This window comes from Macrobrachium nipponense, chromosome 17, assembly GCF_015104395.2.
Source record: "Macrobrachium nipponense isolate FS-2020 chromosome 17, ASM1510439v2, whole genome shotgun sequence".
Classification (NCBI taxonomy): Eukaryota; Metazoa; Arthropoda; class Malacostraca; order Decapoda; family Palaemonidae; genus Macrobrachium; species Macrobrachium nipponense.
This window is the reverse complement of record NC_087210.1, coordinates 51,078,796-51,096,263: the sequence shown is the minus strand read 5'-3', so window position 1 is coordinate 51,096,263 and position 17,468 is coordinate 51,078,796. Positions and strand designations below refer to the sequence as shown.

The 17,468-nt window shown below is 38.9% G+C and overlaps 1 protein-coding gene across 4 annotated transcripts in view; it reads left to right on the top strand.

The window, feature by feature from the left end:
• LOC135196214 (5'-AMP-activated protein kinase catalytic subunit alpha-2-like) overlaps positions 1 to 17,468 on the top strand; it is a 253,287-nt gene that overhangs the window by 177,157 nt on the left and 58,662 nt on the right. For 2 of the 4 annotated variants that reach the window (XM_064222843.1, XM_064222845.1), the window contains one exon: positions 12,972 to 13,087. In XM_064222843.1, the coding sequence (XP_064078913.1) occupies positions 12,972 to 13,087 (116 nt within the window). Of the gene's footprint in view, positions 1 to 12,971; positions 13,103 to 17,468 lie in introns of all 4 variants that reach the window. The other 2 variants (XM_064222842.1, XM_064222844.1) reach the window with 1 other exon arrangement.

Here is a 17,468-nt window from a genome sequence, read left to right as displayed (position 1 = left end):
GCCTGTGGATGGACCTCTTGGTATAAATACCACCTTTTATGTAAACTTTTCTCTACCTGAAGAGGGAGACAGCAGTCTCTGAAATATAGTACTTTTCTCTCTATATTTTGGTGTTTTTATGGGCTCCTTTTATATCATTATAAATTTTATATATTATATATATATATATATATATATATATATATATATATATATATATATATATATATATATATATATATATATATATATATATATATATATATGTGTGTCGGTAAATAAGCCTCACCATGAAAGGTGAAGAATCAAAGAACAGGTACCAAGCGCTTTCGTGTATTGCGTACACTTCTTCAGGGTACAAAGTAAAATAAATAAATAGAAACATAAGCAAGAAAATTTCACAGAACAAAAAGAATCAAAGCCAATTTAACAAGCAAATTATCATTACAAATTGTCACTACCAAACAAGTAAGCATACTTTAAGAGTGCTTAAGAACTGAAACTGCAGTTAGTATAACAGGCTGTTGCTAAAAGGTGACATTGTATTTCCCTACAATTTTATAAACAAGGTAACTATCTAATTTAAAAAGACCTGAACTCAGATTCATTAGTTGGTCGTTAAAATGCTTAATAAATGCAGATTCAATTATGTTTCTTTTTACAATATGGTTACAAAATATTACTTCAGATGCATTTTTCCAGTCTATACTATGGTTAAAATCATTCATGTGTACAAATAAAGCACTCGTCGATTGACCTGTTCTAACTGCGTAACGGTGTTGTTTTAGACGGTAATCTAGTTCTTTACCAGTTTGACCAAGGTATTTGTAATTACAGCCAGCACAAGGAATCGTGTAAATGCAGCCACTAGTTTTTTTTGGGGATTTTCGCACAATGATATTTTGAAGTGTTCCTAAATTTTTATATACCACATTTATCTTGAATGTTTTCAGTTCTTAAGCACTCTTAAAGTATTCTTACTTGTTTGGTAGTGACAATTTGTAATGATAATTTGCTTGTTAATGGCTTTGATCTTTGTTCTGTGAAATTTTCTTGTTTATGTTTCTATTTTTTATTTATTTTATTTTACTTTGTACCCCGAAGAAGTGTATGCAATACACGAAAGCGCTTGGTACCTGGTCTTTGATTCTTCACCTTTCATGTGGCTATTTACGTACATATTTGTCACGTGCTGTTTGTTGACTTATTGGTGATATATATATATATATATATATATATATATATATAATATATTATATTGTATTATTTTATATTATATATTATATATATATATATAAAATTATATTTCTGGGCTCAGCTCGTGTCGCTGCGCTAAATATCCTTTAATCTATTATTTCTAGGGTAAATGTACTAACACATACCAGAGAATAAATAAATAAAGAAAAAGGTCAGTATAACTGACTCGCTCACTCTCCAGAGAGTGTCGGTATGAACACTATGGCGAGTGAGACCACTACCACGAGCCAAATGCCAATAGAATTCTCCCACTACAAAATCCCCCAAGAGGAGAGCCGACCCACAGAGTGGGGCAGCACCTACTACTACTACTCCATCCCATGCTGCCGACTGCTGCGCCTCTGTGGCTATCCTTTTCAGTTTAGCGCACACGAGACACAGTGCCATTTTTCTTCTCTGTGTTTTTTGTGCCCTTTCCTTTGGATTTTATTACCATGGAGCGTGCAGCCATCGCAGCAGCTAAAGTTAATGTACTCAGTGTTTATTGCTATTGGTTTTTTCCGCCCTGATCAAAGTATTTGCCGTTTTTTTAGGTATAAATACGGTCTCTAGGTCGGAAGGCATGGCAGCATGGTTCTGCCTCGTGGTGGGTCCGTTCTGGGTCGCCCATACCCAGAACTTCCCCTGGCTTTTGTACGCTCTATTTTTATTATCCGCTTTGTTTAGGGTAAGGTCTTACACGGTTTTGTCATGCATGCATGTCTTTTACCTTATGTAGGCTCTTTCCATCCAGACCCTAGCCACGGCTCTTAGTATCGGCCTCGGCAGCTTTGAGTGGTAGACTTGCCTTCTTGGGTTAGTCGTACATACTGGATTTTTTCTCCTACTATTTTGTTTTCTTTCTTTCATTTTGTTATTCATATTGTATATTTTATGTGATATTGTTAGGTTAGTTAGGCGTCTGGCTCGCTTAGCCTAGGTCATGGCCCATTTGGGCCTTTATGTTACCGCTTTTCAGCTCGGTTGCTTCCCGATAGCATCTCTCTGATCAGTGGTTTATGTTCTAGGCTTAGTTGTTGTTCTTATCGCCCCGTGGGGTCCACTATGTGATCACGAGGCAGCCAAGACGCCTGTCCAGTCACCTTGCCCCCTCCCGCTCTTCCATAGGGTCGGGGGGGGGGGGGGGGGGTGGCTAGGCCTGCCCATGCTCGCTCCGCATACCCGAGCCTGCCTCCCTCTCTCCCCCCAGGCGGAGGGGGTAGAGGGACGGGACAGACCCAGACTGGACTCGACCTCTCCGGCTTCTCGGTCCGGTCGGATGGTAAGGTTTTGGGGGGGACTGCCTTTCCCCTCCTCCATCACTACTCCGTCGCTCCGGAACATACAGTCGGTCCCTTCTAACCCCCCGTTTCCAACTGAGTTATACTCTCCGCCACGCACTGGACTTAGTCGGTACGTTCGAGCTTTTAGGTTTAAGATCTATTATGTTTAAACTATTAAGTTTATCTTAAGTACCTTAAACCATTCCCCCTCCCTTCATGTTTCACCGGATACCTCCGCCGGTTTATAGCCTATTCAGGCGATTAAGGGAGGGGCTATGCCCAAATTTTTACCGAGCTCCGGCATGCAACGGAGATTCTTCTGTCCTTTAGCCTGTAAGTGATATTCTTTAAGAACAATCATGTGTCTTTCCACTTACAGACCACCAACTAGTGAGCATCCGGGATGCGCCGCCACACTTCAGGACCCATGTGGACACGAAGTTTGGCCGGTCCCATGCTCCCATGCGCGACTCCGCACGGGGACATCCAGGTCTGGTACCATGAGACGTGTACCATATGTTACGATCTGGTGAGCCAGCTTTTAGACGGGGTAAGTATAACCATCTCCGGTAGCTGGTGGCCTCATCTGTTTTAGTAGGCTTAAGTTTTACATCAATCAACTCTAACTTAAGGTAAATTCAAGGGGCCTTATAGCCCCTATAATTTTCAAGTTATGCTTTAAGTTAGTTTTAGTTTTAAGTTATTCTTAAATCTAATCAATACCCTCTCTTCCAGGCGCCGGCGTGAGGGATACCGCACTGGCAACCCTGCGGGCCTGGGTCGGCGGTTTCGGGAAGAACGCCGCCAAGGGTATGCCCTACATCCTGGAGAAAAGGTTGGCGGTACTAATCTTCCACGGAGGCAACGGGGCGACAGGATACGTCGATCCAGTAGAGGCGGGGCCCCCGACTATCGCCTTCATCCAGCAACAGCTGGCTGCCTCATTAACTGACCAAGGCCAGGACATCTCCTCGGAAGTCGCGACGTGGATATTAATGTGGAACCATATGGTAGGTGTAGACGACCTGTGGTCGAGGTAGGTAAGATGGACACCCAAGGGATACCCTTGGGTGCAACTGTTTCTTCTACTCCTGCAACCTCTCCATCCTTCCAAGGCTTTACGGGTGACGAATTATATACTCCTCCTGACGCTTCAGTTAGACCCAAGGTCAAGGGTCAAGCAGTGAAATCCTTGACAAAGACGTCGTCGTCGTCTAAGAAGACGGCTTCGGCGTCATCCTCCTCTCGTAAGTCTCCGGCTAGGAATCCCGGAGCAGAGAGATCTAAAGCTTACTGGGTCGGCTCTAAGTCCCGAGGAGTAAATCCTCCAGAGAGAGACTCTACACTCCGGCAGAGTCGTCAGTTCCGCTACCCTTGGTTCCAATTCAGAGCCACCCCATCCACCTCCGCAGCAGCTCCGGCTTTGGACTCCAATGCGTGGTCTGTTACAACAGGTGGGCGACCTGGTTGGGTCTTGAAAAGTTAGCATGGAACAAATGATCTCTCGGTTGTCGGATAGGATTACTTCCCAAGACAGCATTTATAGCCGGACTGAGCCAAGCTCCTCTAGCCTCTCCTCCACCTTTTTTCAATACAGGTGGAGCCCAGCTTCCCCCGTATGACTCTTCTACCTCCGTTCTCAATGAAACAAACCCTTGGAGAGTAGCGTCATACGCCCCACCTTCCAAGACGACTCATTTCTATCCGGAATGTGGAACCTCGGAGGATCGGAGGACTTCGAGTTCTACCCGGAAGACCTTCAGCCTCCGTTCATCGGCTACGCAAGGCTCACCGCCTCAGCCATGACTCTGGGATGATAAAGTACCAAAGGAGACAGTCTCTATTCACGTGACCAGGCTCAGAGAGAATGGCTCAGGTGTCTAGAGGACATGGATTGTTCCAATACGAAAAATCCAACCTTTCAAGAGTCCGTTTACGATCTTTACGATGGATGAGAGTACCCCGCTCCCTTTCCTGACAAAGATCGCGACGTCTACCATTCCAGCGGCCCAGAAGGGGGAGGGGGAACCCCATGACCTCAACTGAAGGAAGCAGATCCTACATCTACCGTTACTTCCTTCAGCCGGAGAAATTGTGGGAAGACTTACCTAAACCACCCTTCTCAGCTGGCAAACTCAACGGACTGTGCTATGGAGCGAGTTTGGTGAAAAGTTACCTAGGCTTACAGATAGCCTTATTCAGGCTGAATTTGACGCCAAATCGCGGCGTTAGCCAGATCTATAATTCCATGGCTATGACCGAGGTGGGGCTACCATAGCCTATGGCTCAGAACCGCTCTTCAAACTTATGACCAAATCTCTGACTCAAACGGCTACAGTCAGATATGTTTCGAGTTTGCCACTGCTAGGACGAATTGTAGGAAGATGTCCTACAAGAAGCAACTATTCGGCACGAGCCGAATAGGTTACTTGCGTCGAGCATCTGGGGAGCAGACCCTTCCCAGAAGCGATGGTGAAGGAGGTTCAATCAGAGGCTACGAGGTTGAACCAGAGCCTTAAGGACCGTTGGGGTCTTACGGGCCAAGAGGCGGTCAAGATCTAGCAGCTAGAGGTAAGGGTCAAAGGAAAGGAAACCCAGACGTTTCCAAGCCCTATCAGAAAAAGCAGCCACGCTTTTCTCAGCAAGTTCCGGCTGTTCCCTTAGTGCAAACAGCCCAACCTTCCACTTCAAAGGCTCAATCACAGCCTATTTATGTTATCTCACCCTTCAGCCTCAGCTCACCTCTTACGCCCTCTCTCCAGCTTACAATCAATCCTTCGAGAGTCAAGCTTCACAGAAGTATGACCGCTCGGGTGGTAAGGGAGGCAGAGGTAGGCGATCCTTTCGTGGGAGAGGATCGGGAGGTCCCTTTAATAGGGGAAAACATTTCAGAGGAGGCCGGGGAGGCTACCAGAACCAATGAGGAATTTCAGGTAGGAGGGAGGCTGTTTCACTTTCGCCACCGGTGGAACTTCAGCAAGTGAGCTCACAGCATTGTGTCAAAAGGCCTGGGTTGGAGCTGGTTAACGAACCCACCCCCATCCAGACCTTTCCGCCAACTTCTTCCAAGGAACTGACGGAGTATGCGGAGGATCTCCTTCAGAAAGGAGCTATAGCGAGAGTCAAAAGGTTTAAAATTTCAAGGACGCTGGTTCAGCGTGCCAAAGAAAGGCTCACAAAAGAAGGGTAATCTTAGACTTGTCCCGCGTTAAACTTAGCCATTCGCTGCGACAAGTTCAAGATGCTCACGATCTCGCAGGTACGGACCTTACTTCCCCGTGGGGCCGTCACCACCTCTATCGATCTTACAGACGCTTACTTATCATATCCCTAATTGCAAGACACTTTCCGTCCGTATCTGGGCTTTCAAAGATAGGAGACCAGACATTCTCCTTCAAGGATAGTTCCTTTCAGGGCTCAACGTAGCACCCAGGGTGTTTACGAAGCTGGCGGAAGTAGTAGTTCAACAATTCAGATCGCAAGGGATTATGGTAGTAGCGTATCTCGACGATTGGTTGATCTGGGCTTCAACAGTCGAGGAATGCAACAGAGCAACACTGAAAGTGATTCAGTTCCTGGAAATATCTAGGGTTCAAGATAAACAGGACCAAGTCAAGACTCACTCCAGAGTCAAACTTTCAGTGGCTAGGCATTCAATGGAATCTATCCTCCCATACTCTGTCGATTCCATCATCCAAGAGGAAGGAAATAGCGAAGTCAGTCAAGCAATTTCTGAGTCAAGAAGATCTCAGGAAAGGATCCTGGGTTCTCTCCAGTTTGCATCAGTGACGAACATCCTAATGAAAGCCAAACTGAAAGACCTAACCAGAATCTGGCGCTCACGAGCAAATGTCAGGTCCAGGGACAAATTGTCCTCAGTCCCTGATTCTAAAGAATCGACTCCGGCCGTGGGCGAAAGTCAAGAACTTGTCGGTGTCAGTGCCCCTTCAGTTTCCTCCTCCAGGGTTCAACCACCACACAGACGCTTCATTAAGCGGTTGGGGAGGATATTCCCAGTTCAAGAAGGTTCAAGGAACGTGGTCACCTCAGTTCCGTCAGTTCCATATAAACGTACTGGAGGCAATGGCAGTGTTCTTGACTCTAAAAAGGTTACGTCCGCCAAAGTACTCCCACATAAAGCTAGTCCTGGACAGCGCAGTGGTAGTACATTGTGTAAAACAGAGGAGGCTCCAAGTCAACGTCATCTAAATCATGTCATGGTAGCCATCTTCTCCCTGGCGGACAAGTTCAGTTGGCATCTCTCCTCCACTCATATAGCTGGAGTGAGAAACGTCATAGCAGATGCTCTATCCCGATCAGTACCTCTAGAGTCGGAATGGTCACTGGACAACAGTTGTTCATTGGATTCTTCAGAGAGTTCCAGGTCTACAGGTGGATCTCTTCGCATCTCAAGCGAACCACAAACTCCCGTGTTATGTGGCCCAACCTGGACCCTCTGGCCTATGCCACGGACGCCCTGGCTCTAGACTGGAACAACTGGAGAGATTTATGTCTTTCCTCCAGTGAATCTTCTCATGAAAGTGTTAAACAAACTCAGGACATTCAAGGGTCAAGTGGCTCTAGTAGCCCAGACTGGCCGAAGAGCAATTGGTACCCTCTCATTCTGGAACTGGGTCTTCAACCCTCTTCGATCCCCCCAATCCCAGGCTCTCCCAGTCATACAAACGAAGACTGTGTTCGCTTCCTCAGGGATTCTCAAAACCCTAACTTTATGGATTTCATGAAGTTTGCAGCGAAAAGGGATGCGAATATTGACCCTCAGAATATTCTCTTCTTGGAATCCGATAAAAAGAGATTCAACTTTGAGACAGTATGATGCTGCTTGTCAAAAAGTTAGCAACCTTCCTGAAAGAATCAGATATTAGAATCATGACAATTCAATTCAGCTATATCCTTTTTCAGATCCTTATTTGAAAAAGGCTTAGCAGCTAGCACAATTACGACAAACAAGTCAGCCTTGAAAAAGATTTTTCAATTTGGTTCAACATAGACTTGACAGATTCCTACTTCTCGTCTATTCCCAAGGCGTGTGCTAGACTTAGACCTTCTGTAAGGCCTACGTCAGTATCATGGTTCTTAAACGATGTTCTAAAGCTGGCTTCAGAAACCAATAATGACACATGCTCGTTATAATGCTCTTAAGAAAAACCCTATTTTTATTAAGCTTGGCCTCAGAAGCTAGAATTTCAGAACTGTCGGCTTTATCCAGGGATCCGATCATATTCAGTTCCTTCCCACAGGGGAGTGCTACTTCTCCGGAACGTAGCTTTATAGCTAAGAATGAAGATCCTTTGATGAGGTGGGAACCATGGAAGGTACTACCCCTTCCACAAGATGTATCTCTTTGCCCAGGTTTCAGCACCTTACGAGCCTTTCATAATCTAGGACCTTCCTCATCCCTCATCGGGTCCTCTCTTTAAGAGAGAAAAAGGTGCCACTTTATCTATTAAAGGCATCAGGCAACAAATCCTGTACTTCATTAAACAAGCCAATCCTGACTCTTTCCCAAAAGCACATGATGTCAGGGCAGTAGCCACCTCAATTAACTATTTCCAACATATGAACTTCGATGAGTTGAAAAAGTATACTGGATGGAAATCGCCGACAGTGTTCAAACGTCATTACTTAAAGTCCTTGGAAGCTCTGAAATTTTCAGCAGTTGCAGCGGGAAACATAGTTTCCCCTGACTCTGACTAATCCTTAGTAGAAGATCCAGTCCTCCTTTCTACTGCCTCACCCAACAGTTCGTCTATTCTGCCTTGTTCATTTACGGTCACCTTGTGTCTTAGCTGCTTTTATGATGATGTAGTGGGTGTCCCTTATTTTTTTGCTAGGACACTCACATTTGATGATGGTTATGATCTCGTGGATGTCATCTCCTTATTTTTTATGCTAGGAGATACATCTTATTATAATGATTACGGGTTTTGTATATTAAGTCATATACATTCCTTTATATTTTATTATTGTTGAGTTTGTTTTATTCAACTTTTATGTTAATTGCTTTAGAATATTTTGATACATAGCTTTACACAGATACCATTTTTGTACATATATGATATATTTCTCCTGTATATATGTATATTACCTTAAGTTAAGAAATATTATTAGATTTAAGTATAAATTAAGTAATATTTCTATTTTGTATCACTGTGTATATGTATCTTATTGATTTAATTTTATTTTATCTTTTATTTGAGACCTCTTTTTTGTATTTTATTGAATTTCTTTACAATCTTGTGCTATTTCTCTGGTACGATTTCGCGCAGCGACACGAGCTGAGCCCAGAAAAGGGATTTTGACGTAAGGAAAAATCTATTTCTGGGCGATTGGGCTCGTGTCGCCAGCGAAATCCCGCCCTACCCATCCCATCGCCAAGATTGTCTGCTAACTTCAGGATGGCCACCAGAGCGCAGCAGTCGGCAGCAGGGGTGGAGTAGTAGTAGTAGGTGCTGCCCACTCTGTGGGTCGGCTCTCCTCTTGGGGGATTTTGTAGTGGGAGAATTCTATTGGCATTTGGCTCGTGGTAGTGGTCTCACTCGCCATAGTGTTCATACCGACACTCTCTGGGAGAGTGAGCGAGTCAGTTATACTGACCTTTTTCTTTATTTTTTTTAATTTCTTATGTTCTCTGGTATGTCGTTAGTACATTTACCCTAGAAATAATAGATTAAAGGATATTTCGCTGGCGACACGAGCCAATCGCCCGAAATAGATTTTTCCTTACGTCAAAATTCCCTTAATTTACGTAATAATATACTAATTAATATATATATATAATTAATATATATATATAATATATAAAATAGATAATAATTTCTCTATATATAATATATATAAACATTATTATCTTTATATATATATTAACGACTTATTATTAATATATATTATAATCTTAATATATTATTTAATAATTATAATATATAGTATATATATTAAAAACTAATATATCCTAAAATTAATATTTTATAATATTATATAATATTGGATAATATATATCATAATCTTATTATATATATTATATATACTATTATATATACTATTATATAATAATAACTATATTCTATATATAAATATATATATATATATATCTTATATATATATATATATATATATAATATATATAATAATCACATTAGATGCATGTGACTTCATTAAATAAGTGAACACCACAGGAAAATGATAGTCAGAAATCCAAGCGCTTTCGTCTTTAGTAAGACATTGTCAAGGAACGAATGAAATACAATTGGAGAGAAAGTTATCAGGTAAACAACAAGATCAAGAATACCAGATAGTTAATTGTCAAAAGGGTAAAAATTAGAGAGATAATCCAGGATTATTGGCTATCACATGGTCACAAACCTAAACATAGATTTAACCCTAACCGAAACTACAAAGTATCCGTACAGTCCAAAACAGGTAAAAAGTGAATATATTAATTTTGTTTTTTATATTTATCTAATGACACAGTTAACAGGAATATCATTGAATCTTGTTTCATTAAGTGAAATAATGGAAATCTTCTGAATTTAAGTCTTGGTTTATTTAAAATTGATGCCTTCACAATGAAAAAAGTTGTAGATAAATATAAGCAACAAAGTTAATATATTCACTTTTTACATGTTTTGGACTGTACGGATACTTTGTAGTTTCGGTTAGGGTTAAATCTACGTTAAGGTTTGTGACCGTGTGATATCCGATAATCCTGGATTATCTCTTTAATTTTTACCCTTTTGACAAATAACCATCTAGTATTCTTGTTGTTTACCTGATAACTTTCTCTCCAATTATATATATTATATATATATTATATATATATATATAAATAATATACATGTATAGACACACACACATGCTACCGTCCTACCTTTTGTGACTTTTTCAGTCCTTTATTCTGCCGACATCAGCAGCTGCAAAGGGCTACACTTTATACACTTTACAGTCTATGATATTCTTTTAATTCACTTCATTGGGTATCGTAGCAGTCACAGAAGACAACAGAAGTTACCAGCTAGTGAGATGGCAAAATTAAACAAAATATCAGTACATCCTATTAAAATGGGGGCAGTTTTGTTTTTGTTGTACAAAAAAACAGGACTAACATGAAAAAAGCAGGACATTTTGCTAACTTTAAAAAAAGCGGGACAGACGTTGAAGAAGGGGGACTCTGGTCACATTAACGACCATGTGAACTGTACGAGTGAAGCAGGCTTAGAGCGCTCCCAAGCACTCGGCCATCATCTGTTTGTATCTGTAAGCGTGCACGTATCTCAATATTGTGCTTGTATCTCGATGCAAAATTTTGCTCGGAGGCTGGCTCGTATCTTGGAATGCTTGTATGTTGGAGCACTCGTATGTCGAGGTATTACTGTACTTGTTTTCTTCCATTTCAGATAGTGACCTCAGCTCAGTTAAGAGAACTACCAAAGATTGTTTATGTAAAGTTATTATAAAATATTAGTTTATCCAGACCTCTGAGCCTAATAACGGCTCTTCTCTGGCTAGTCTTCAGTTGGGTGGATTGTTTGCTGAAAATGAAATGCATTTCTCTCATTGGTACAAGTCTCTTAGGGAAAGCTTATGATTATATTCTATTTTGTTTTGTCGTTCATAAGTATTTACCTACTTCACACTGGCTGTGTAATCAAGTTCTCACTGTGTAGATAACAGGGACAGAAACTATACACATACAGGTAATCATTAACTTTGGGTATCTAATGGAGGAACTTGAGCAGAGAATGTTTTTTATAAGAGCAAATTTAGTCTTTTTAGGAATTTTTTTATAGATATATTTCATATATTCCATATTTCAAGATGTATATATATGGGATACCAGACTGTTAGAGGAGTATGAATACCGTAAGTGTACAAATTTCCAGACTGCATTATATTAGGTTTTGAAGTAGAATGACCTCTGGATTTATACAAACTATACTTTGAATCAGATAGAGGTAAAGTTGACTTTAAATCTGACTATTATGTGTAGCTTGTCTTGATCCTAGGGGAGAGAGTAAGGTTAGCACATGAGAACTCATGACATCAGGTGTTATCTGTTATGAGAGGCCTCTCATCTTTGTATCATGCAAAACATGATTACTGTCTTTATTTTTATTAAGGAAACTCCTAAAAAAAAAGCAAACTTCAGCCTTAATCTGTAAGTAGAATATGGAAACCTTTCTAACTTTTGTTGACTAGTAATTGATGGTTATATGAAAATTCTTGGAATTTGGTGTCGATAGAAGAGAATATTTTTTTTTCAGTTTGACTCCAAAAATGAGTTGATGTGACACCTCTGTGCACAGTTATGTTTTATTTTTAGATTTGCACAGTTGATTATTGGGAACTTTTGAATATCATTTTTGTGATCCTTTGTTTTCACCACTTATATTGATTTTGTTTGAGCAATTGCCTGTAAGGTAGTTTTGCATTATTGTTTATAAAGCTGTGAACCAAGTTGTAAAACTTCATATCTTAAGAGTGGTTTTTAAAGGAAAGTTTCAATGAAAGGGATACTTTCATATAACCAGTGTTTGTACAGAAAAAGTAAAACTTAATCGATAAAGATTGATATTGCGTTAATGGTGTATAAAAATGAATTTAACTTTGGTGGAGGTTTTCATTAAAATCTTGCAGAGAAACCTCATGTTTGATAAATTTATACATTGTACCTTGCATGTTGTACTATTTGCAGTACTGGAAGTTCTCTGCAGCATTTTTTTCCTTTAATTGCATTGGTATTTTGCCTTTTAAGTTTCCTTCATTCCATTTGGTCTCACAAAGCTTGGTAACTTTTGTAACTTGTTCTCATTCCAATTTTCACCTCTTAGGAATAAATCCTGTGTAGTCTAGAGGTATGACTGATATCATTAATACGATAAAGAATGAAAATGAACTTTAATAAATTTTAAAAAAATTAAATTTGAAAAATAATAAATATTGCTGTAAAAGCATACCAATCTGAAGTCATGTACAGTATTCATGGATTAGTATTGTGAAACACTTGTGTAGTGTTTTACAGATTAATTGCTGTGTTAATTTTGTGGTTTGATGCAGTCATTGGTTGAGAGAGTGATATGCTATACTATTTCCTTTTAAGTTATATCAATCATGTAAGTTGATAACCCTCATAGAATGAATGTACTTCCTTTTTACTTGAATATACATTTTTCAGAAATTTTGACTGCATGTTGAAGCCAAATATGAAACTGTATTTTTATTGTTTTTAATATGTATTCATAAGTAGAGATTAGTTTCTCATAATTTTTGGAACACTAGTTTTATGGTCAGTTTTTCTCAAGTCTTGTTAGCTGTAGTACATTGTTATAACTTTCTCTTGAACTTTGTTTCATGAGTGTAAAATTGTCAACTATACAAGAAGAGATTTTCATGTAAGCATTTTGGGTGCCACATAGCTTTCATATGTCCATCATAAATTTTATTTCTTTTTTGCAGTATATCTGCTTTCTATTCAGCTGGATCTCCACCACCAAATAATCCACCAACACCAGCTTTCAGCCCACTGGATTCAAGTCCGAGTAGCTGCAAGCCTCATCCTGAGCGTATAGCGCGTAAGTCCAAAAATGGTCAGTGTCCCTTTAGTTTTGTTTTTGAAGTTCCTATCTTTTCAAATCTCATCCATAAATTTTGAAGGTGAGTTGAAGATTTCAAAACTATGAGGTAAGATTCTAATGAATATTTCTTGTATCAGGTCATGTTGTGTAGCCTTTTCCCCAAGTGTAGTGGATTTTTAGCATGATTGTTTATCTCACTGATATATTTGATAGTTAGCTTGTTGACTTACATTTTGTGTCTCAGTAGTTTGACAGTTGTCCGAGCCCTTAACTTGAAACTGTACAATTTCAGTAATGCTTTTGTAAATCCTGAAATGAAATTAATGTAATTACAAGAACTGTAGAGTGATATATACCAAATGTTCATACCTTTAGACATTGTTTTGTTTCATATCAGTTATTTGTAAGTAAAGCTGAGCATGGCAGAATTGATTCTTATTCCATATTTTGAGGGCTTTATTAACATTTTAAATTAATAAATGCATTGTGTAACATTTTTACTATTCAAATTGCTTGCTGTTGTCCTTTCTTGAGAGGGAAAGAACAAGCTATTGTTATCATTTCAGTATTTGCTATAAGCACTCTAGTATGGCCTTTTAAATTGAAATATTCATTATAATGTTCATAAAAATGCTGATAAAAACAAATTAATTGAACTTTCACAAGGTGCATTCATAGAATTCCAGTTACAGTTTGAACTGTATGTTTTGAATTTTGTCTTCTGTATGGTTGCATTAATCTTTGCATGCCATAGTTGTGCAAAGATAATACAGTAGTGACAGTAAACCTTACCACACTTATTTTACCCATATAAGGTTTCTTAAGAGAACCTTGCTTTGGGTTGTATTTTACTGTTTGTATAGCAGTTCTTTTCCTGTTGACACCCCTCTTAATTGTCTGCTTTTTAAGACTTAAAACTTTTATATTGATGTTGAGCCGATTTATTTTAAAATAATGCAAGAATTTTTCTTGTAATTTTACTAACTTCTGTATTTTTAAGGGAATATTTTAAGTGTGAAATGTTGCAGCATATGTAAGCTTCTTTTCTGTCTCCCTGAGAAACTTCTTGATTTTTCCATTTCCTCTTTGTGTATAAAAAGGAAGCTTTTGGAGATTTTTGCTCTGCCATTAATTCTATTAACCTTACAGACTAGACTAAATACTATGCATTAGCAAAACCTTGAAAGCAGGCAGACTTTAAGGTCAGCCAATTTAAAATGCACATCAATGGGAAAAGGAAGATATCCAAATGCACATGGTATAAGATACGTAAAACAATTTCTGTACCTTTCACAGGACATGAAGTTGAAAGTGAATATTTCCTACCATGTGCAGGGCCACATTTCTGTGACACATAAAAATAGCAGGCTAATTTTATTGAGTTGATGTTCTTTCTAGTATTTTTTTTATACTTTATTTTGAAAAATTACAGTTACAGCCTAACATCATTTTGGATAAGAATTACAACCAGCAACAATCCCTTAGTACATTTATGGGCAAATACTATATTCAATATGTCCTTGGACAGGGAGATGTAGTACCTTCCCCTATGAAATCTCTGGAGACTATTCCTCCTACTGAGCTGAGGTCAGGGTTGCCAAATGGAAAAATGAAGTGGCGCTAGATTTTCACCTAAAAAGCGCTAGGAAAGCGCTAGATTTTAAACTAGCAATTTCTTAATATCCATGTCACATGAGGGCTATAAAGTATGTTTTTTTTAAGCCCTTTAGGCACATGGTATATTAGCCATTGCTCTTTGGCTACCACTACATGATTGGGTAATTAAAGATGTTTCTCTCTCTCTCTCTCTCTCTCTCTCTCTCTCTCTCTCTCTCTCTCTCTCTCTCTCTCTCTCTCTCTCTCTCTCTCTCTCTCTCTCTCTCCATGTGTGTGTTTATTCATACATGCACATTTCATAATGATATGGTTATTCTGTTTATTAGACATTCCTTATAAATCTGAATGTAGTGAATTGAATAAAAAAAACATCTCTATCCACGGATAAGCTGCTTAGATTCTCTCCAGGGACCACTTTCGGTGGTCCGGCATATGTCTTGATTTCTTACTATCGTAGGTATAAATTGGTGAGCAAGGTAATATGAAACAAAGCATAACGGTGAGTTTGACGATTGAAATAATAAATAATCGTATACAGACATCTCTCTTTCTGACAAAAGAATAGATAGGAAACAATGACTGAATATTGCTTGAATACGACATGGCAACAAAGTTTTGGCCTGACTGAAGTGTAGAGTGACTTTGACACCAACTTATACAACTCATTCCTGGATGCTGGTCCTCTCACAGCCATGGCTAGACATCAACTTCACAGCAGCCAAGAAAAGGCAATCCTTTACAAATATTTATTTTCTAGATGAAAAGGCAATTGGAGGTTCTATGTTATCCCATAAAAAAAAAAAAAAAAAAAAAAAAAAAAAAAAAACTCACTTGGATAGCTGTAAGATGTGGAAGAGAGAGAGATCAAGGCAAGGGCAGGGCAGATGTAGGAAGGAGATTTAAGTACCTGGAAATGAAAAACAACCCCTATAATCTTATAACTATAGCCTCTGGGTTTGTCTCAAAGACATTCAAAGGTGTGTCACACATGTGCCAGATGTTGTTTTTGTAAAATTGGCGTTAGGGCAGATTTTCAAACGCCACCGTGTTAATATATTACATATTAATAAATTTTCCATTACCTTTGATAACGTGCCAAATTTCATGCTAGATAACCATAAAAATCTCTAGGATTGCGTGACCTCACAAATTGGAAAACAATGGCACTAGATTAAATCTGAAAACTCCAGATATAGCGTGAAACGTGTTAGTTTGGCAACACTGGCTGAGGTGTGAGTGTCGCCAAAAGAGTCGCCAAAAGTTATTTTTGGCCAGTTCAAGTGGTCAGAATTTTTTCCCATAAAATGGGGAAAATACTTATTCTCACAGGAGGATATCTGGATTGAACCCAATATCATGCCTCACAAAGGGATTAAGATAAATTTTGTACTGCAGAAAATACCAACTGCACCTGATTGGATTTCTTTGTTAATCAGATGGCTGGTAACCTAAGGTTTCAGTTGGTTAGCACTAGCATTTCTTTCCTTTTAGCAGTTGTTATGGCTATTGGGAATTTGAGAAATATAAGCAGTAAAGTTTGTCAAATATTTTTGTAAATTATTCATAAACATGACTTAAGGCTTTAATCTTCAATAATCCAAATTATTGGTGTGTAAAGATAAGGACTGAATGTCTGGGTTTGAATAATTTTTTTGGTAATTTTTTTATACTAAAGAGTTTTGCTACCAGTTTTGAAAGTGACAGGATGGTATGGGTATCCAGTTTTGTGAAAGGTAATTAAGGTATAATTCATTGCTGAAAAGAGTGGTCTTGCTTCTTTCTTTCAAACTTTGAAACCCTATTTACCAAGCTGATAGATTTTCCTGATACAAGTTTGTGTGATACATTATTTGGCATGAATTCCATCATTTGATAGAGGAGTAATGCAGTTGTTTGCTGTGAATGGTATGATGTATGCAGAATTGCATGTCTCGGTATCCCTTTACTCTCCAGCTTAGTCACTTTATACCATTAACTTTGTCAGCTGTGCCTTCTGTTTCTGCCCTAGACACTTAATTTATTGTGTTGCTCTGATTTTGCTTTATTTAAGAATGAATCTTTTGAGCCAGCTCTAAGAGACAATGAGTTTGGCTTTAGTATGGTTGAGGTATTGTGCAAAATCTAATAAAAATGAGATTATGATAATGCAGTAAAAGCGTCCCTTCACACATTGAAAGGGTTAATCATGAAAAGCTTCTGGTTTTTGACTTGAGGGTTAGTTTTAGTGTTAAATTAATTGTATTACATGTTGAATTTGTCATTGACGAAGATAGAAATGTTCCTTTCATTTGTGTGTGCATTCTCAAGAAATTACAATGCAAGGTCTTAGGGACTTCAGGCATGACAAAGTATATTGCCTCCATGAAGGCTTATGCAAAGGAATATAAGTGAAAACTACTGGGATGACCTTTAAAGGTGTTTAGATGAAGAAACTAAGATTTACATGTTTGGTAAGTGGACATTAACTCAGTGTTGTCCTAAGATTGCAAGATTTGCCTTGAAATTTCTATCTTATTGCCTGGAAAAGTCATGGGATTAAATATGCAAATGAAACTTATTGGGTAATTGTGGTATGTTATGTGCTTACCTTCAGGAGTTGCATCCATGCCTTTACATAGCATGGGGTTTAGCCAGCCCTATTAGTAAATAAGGTTATTTCAGCCAACTTACATATAGCATTTATGTTCTTGTGAGCCTACTGAACGTTGGTGGTCAGTATACTTGGGCGTAATGCTCAAAGTTTCCCATAATTTAAATGTCG